General features: G+C 37.1%; 1 protein-coding gene across 1 annotated transcript in view; it reads left to right on the top strand.

Moving 5' to 3' along the window:
* The window catches only part of LOC106879666 (scavenger receptor cysteine-rich domain-containing protein DMBT1), a 40,464-nt gene that overhangs the window by 14,746 nt on the left and 20,718 nt on the right, over positions 1-5,000 (top strand). Inside the window, exons 11-12 of the mRNA XM_089345666.1 lie at positions 532-679; positions 4,860-5,000. The exon at positions 4,860-5,000 is cut by the window's right edge and continues 29 nt beyond it. Of these exons, the coding sequence (XP_089201792.1) occupies positions 532-679; positions 4,860-5,000 (289 nt within the window). The remainder of the gene's footprint in view (positions 1-531; positions 680-4,859) is intronic.

Genomic DNA, 5,000 nt, shown 5'->3' with positions numbered 1-5,000 from the left:
ATAAATGATTTTTACCAAGCCCTTTGGTATGTAAGCACCATTATTTCTGAACTTCGGTATGTGGTGAAGCAACCTGTTGCTGATCCCTTAATTTTGTTTACAAATATATATATATATATATATATATATATATATATATATATATATATGTAATTATTACAATTAAAAAGGGTAAAGGATTATCAATTTATCAATAAATTAATAATTAATAATTTTTACCAAGCCCTTTGGTATGTAAGCACCATTATTTCTGAACTTCAGTATGTGGTGAAGCAACCTGTTGCTGATCCCTTAATTTTGTTTACAAATATATATATATATATATAATTATTACAATTAAAAAGGGTAAAGGATTATCAATTTATCAATTTATTAATAATAAATAATTTTTACCAAGCCCTTTGGTATGTAAGCACCATTATTTCTGAACTTCGGTATGTGGTGAAGCAACCTGTTGCTGATCCCTTAATTTTGTTTACAAATATATATATATAAAACCAATATATCCTCATGTGTGTTTTCTCAATTCAGTAATTGACCACAACGTGAGGTTAGCTGGGAGCTCACACCTCAATGAAGGCCGCGTAGAATTGAGAATCAACAATGTTTGGGGTACAGTTTGTGATGATGAATGGGATGACCGAGATGCTGCAGTCATCTGTAGGATGATGGGATACAAGTAAGTCTGAGGATTGTCTCATCCCTGTTTTTTTATTATTATTTTTTTTATGGTTACGGCCCTTGTTGGTTTTTCATTTTCTTTTGTTTAGTCTCTTCAGGTCAAAATGCTACTTCCCCACATGGAAGGGTCACAGCTCCAGTTCTATGGACGTAATTAGAATGCTGCAGGTAAGAACTGCAAAACGGAGTTTCAAATGAAGCTGTCTGGCAGGAGGCCTAGGAATGGACCAAGAACAAGATGGTTGTTGTTCATGTATGGCATTCACCCTAAGCCAGCTCCTGTGGAGTTCACCCTGTCACGAGAGGATTCATGAGAGTTTCAAGTGGTGATAATCATCATCATCTTCATCATCATTTTATGTCCACTTTCCATGCTGGCATGGGTTGGACGGTTTGACTTAAAACTGGTAAGCTGGAGGGCTGCACCAAGTTCCAATCTGATTTGGCATGGTTTCTACAGCTGGATGCCCTGCCTAACATCAGCCACTCCAAGAGTGTAGTGGGTGTTGTATTTCCCTCGGAAGACTCGAAGAGATAACACAACGAGTTGTACAATTTAATTATTACATTTATTATTCAATTACATACAAAGAACGCACTCACCCAATGTTCGTTATGAATAAACAAAAGTCATGTCCGCCATATATATCTATCAATGACATTTTTCTCCGACAGTCACACAAGACAACAACAATGAAACAATGAACTCAGACGAACCACATGACACACGGAACGTCAAACGAATGACATATCCAACAGTCCATATAACAGTGGGTGTAGATTAGTTGATTGCATCAATCCCAGTGCATAACTGGTACTTAATTTATCGACCTCCCCCCCACCCTGAAAGGATGAAAGACAAAGTCGATTGTGGTGGAATTTTAACTCAAAACGTAATGACAAATGAAATGCCTCTAATCATTTTGTCTGGTGTGCTAACAATTCTGCTTGTATGGTACCTTTAATAATACTAATAATAATAATGACAAGAAACAATAAATCATATTATCTCTGGCTGCCCAGTCCTGGCTAAGAAGGAATATATTCACAGACATGACAGAGTTGGGACCTATATACACTGGAAGCTATGCCAACACTATGGAATAACAACAGAAAAAAGATGGTATAAACACATGCCAGAAAAGGTCACAGAAAACGAGAAAGCAACCATACTCTGGGATATGCCAATACACACAGATAGAGAAATTAAGGCCAATAGACCAGATATAGTTGTCAAAGATCATGAAGAAAAAAAATGCTTTCTAATTGATGTATCAATACCAGCAGATGACAATGTTTCCCTAAAAGAAATGGAAAAACTTTCAAAATACAAAGACCTGGAAATAGAGGTAACTCGAATGTGGAATCTAAAAACAGAAACAATTCCTATCATAGTAGGTGCCTTAGGTATAATAAAAAAATATTCAGACAAATACATAACAAAAACACCAGGACTTACAAATATATATAACATAGAGAAAATTGCACTACTGGGCACTGCACACATCCTACGCAAAACACTTTCAATACAGTAACCATAAGAGCATCACAGTAAACCACAGCACATACCCAAGGTGCACAGAGCTGCGCTCGGTAGTGAAGTGAAAGCACGTTATAAAAATAAAACTACTGAACAATAATAATAATAATAATAATAATAATAAAGCAGGATGGGCTACTCGACCTGAAGAAAATTCCTACAGGGTCCCAGATGCAAGGTCATGCACTGTTTATCTTGATATGAGATCACCATGTCGCGCACATATGGTTGCGATGCAAGTGCTTGGTGTACCCTTATCAGACGGGTAGTCATGATGGGTATAATGGGCTTCGTATATTTTACCCCAGTGTCACTTTGATGGCATGCACTGCTCTCTCACTCAATAATAATAATAATTACAGTAATAATAATAATAATAGTAATAATAATAATCATGCCTCCTCATTGATATGAGTGTCCCAATCGATATAAACGTATCTGTCAAGACCTACCAAAAACTGAGCAAATATAAAGATCTTGAAATAGAAATTAGCAAAATGTGGAATCTGAAGACGAAAACAATACCTATTGTCATAGGTGCCCTGAGAATGACAGCGAAATGGGCTGATTACTACCTAGCTCAGATACCAGGAAACCCCAAAATGGCTGAAGTTCAAAAGATAGTGCTCATGGGAACTGCCCATATCCTACGTAAAATACTGTCTATGTGATCTCAAATTTTAAAGCAAACACATAATTGTCTTATGGTTTCTTAAACATTCTCTAGAACAACACTATGTACAAATCCAAATATATGGTACCCTAGGCATAACACCTACATGAACTTCTAACTTGTTGTCTCTTGAGGTCTCTGGGTGAGACTTGGAGCCAACTTGTACAAATGCAAAGCAAAAGTCACACATAAAATAATAATAATGATAGTAACAATAAAGCTCTGATGCAGTATCAGACAGTGACTCACATGGCTTCTGATCTTAACTGATTGTAAGTGTTATCAAGTACATTGTTTTGTCTTATTGTAAAGATAGACTACAACAAACATCCTACTAAATAACCACAGATTTGCTTGGCATTAACCGGCTGAGCTTGTCTCTTAGCGGCTGACGATATGTACATCTCTGATCATGAGCAGGAGTAGTGGGGGAGCATCATAGCCATGTGTTGAGAGGGATTCTTTGGGGTTTGGATAATTCACCTTTGGAAACATAGGTGTTTCATTCATCATTAAATAACCCTTATTCAGAGACCTTTTGAGCAGGATGGGCTACTTGACCTGAAGAAAATTTTTACTGGGCCCCATCTGCGAGGTCATGTGCTGTTTATCTTCATATGAGGTCATCATGTTACTGCGCATATGTTTGTGATGCATGTACCTGGTGAACCCCTATCAGACAAGTAATCACGATGGATATATCGGGCTTTATATATTTATACCTCAGTGTCTTTCACGCAATAATAATAATAATAATAATAATAATAATAATAATAATAATAATAATCCTTTCTACAAAAGGCACAAGGCCTGGAATTTGAGGGGAGGGGGATAGTTAATCACATCGACCTCAATGCCTGACTGGTACTTAATTTATCAACCCCAAAAGGATGAGCAATGGAGTCGACCTTGGTGGAATTTGAACTCAGAACATAGTGATGGGTGAAATATTTGCCAGCTCACAGCTTTTATAATAATAATAATAATAATAATAATAATAATAATGTGAAGTATATTTGCCACTTAAATGTGGCTGACCCCTAAGGGTGGATGTTACTGTTGCTTTTAGCAATAATAATAGCAATAATAATAATATTAATAATAAATGCCCTGATGCAGTACCAGGCAGTGGCTCTCATGGCTTCTTTTCTTAACTGATTGGAGGTGCTATCATGTATATTGTTTTGTCTTGGTATAAAAGATGGGCCACAGCAAATATTCTGCTCAATACCACAGATTTGCTTGTCAGTTGTTTGACCTTAACCAGTTAAGCATGTTCCTTTGTGGCTGACGGTATGTGCATCTCTGATCATGAGCAGAAGTAGTGGGGGAGCATCATAGCCATGTGTTGAGAGGAATTCTTTGGGGTTTGAATAATTCACCTTTGGAAACATGGGTGTTTTGCTCAACATCCTTAAACAAACCTTATTCAGGGACTTTTTGAGCTGGATGGGCTACTCGACCTGAAGAAAATTCTAACTGGGCTCCACCTGCGAGGTCATACGCTGTTAATTTTGATATGAGATCACCATGTCGCGTACATATGGTTGTGATGCATGTGCCTGGTGTACCCTTATCAGACGGGTAGTCATGATGGGTATAATGGGCTTCGTATATTTGTACCCCAGTGTCACTTTGATGGCATGCACTGCTCTCTCACTCAATAATAATAATAATAATAATAATAATACTTCTTTCTACAATAGGCACAAGATTTGAAATTCTGGGTGAGAGATTTCGCTAATTACATCAATCCCAATATTAAACAGGTATTTATTCAATTGACTCCCAAAAGGACGACTGGTAAAGTCAACTTCAGCGGAATTTGAACTCAGGATGTTTAGACAGACGAAATGCTGCTAAGAATTTTGTATCACACAATAACAGTTTCAAAACTTATCACCTTTAACTAATATAACCAGCATAATTGATGTAATTATTGTTGTTGTTGTTGTTGTTATTCAGTGTCGGAGTTGCAACTATTAATGGCAATTTTGGTCCTGGGACCGGCACCATTTGGCTGGACGATGTCAACTGCATGGGCAGTGAATCAACCATCGAGGACTGTCAATATCCTCAGATTGGTCAACACAACTGCGACCACTT

Source organism: Octopus bimaculoides, chromosome 29 (genome assembly GCF_046866305.1).
Source record: "Octopus bimaculoides isolate indiv1 chromosome 29, ASM4686630v1, whole genome shotgun sequence".
Lineage (NCBI taxonomy): Eukaryota > Metazoa > Mollusca > Cephalopoda > Octopoda > Octopodidae > Octopus > Octopus bimaculoides.
The sequence above is the reverse complement of the archived record's forward strand: the minus strand, read 5'-3'. Positions and strand labels throughout refer to the sequence as shown.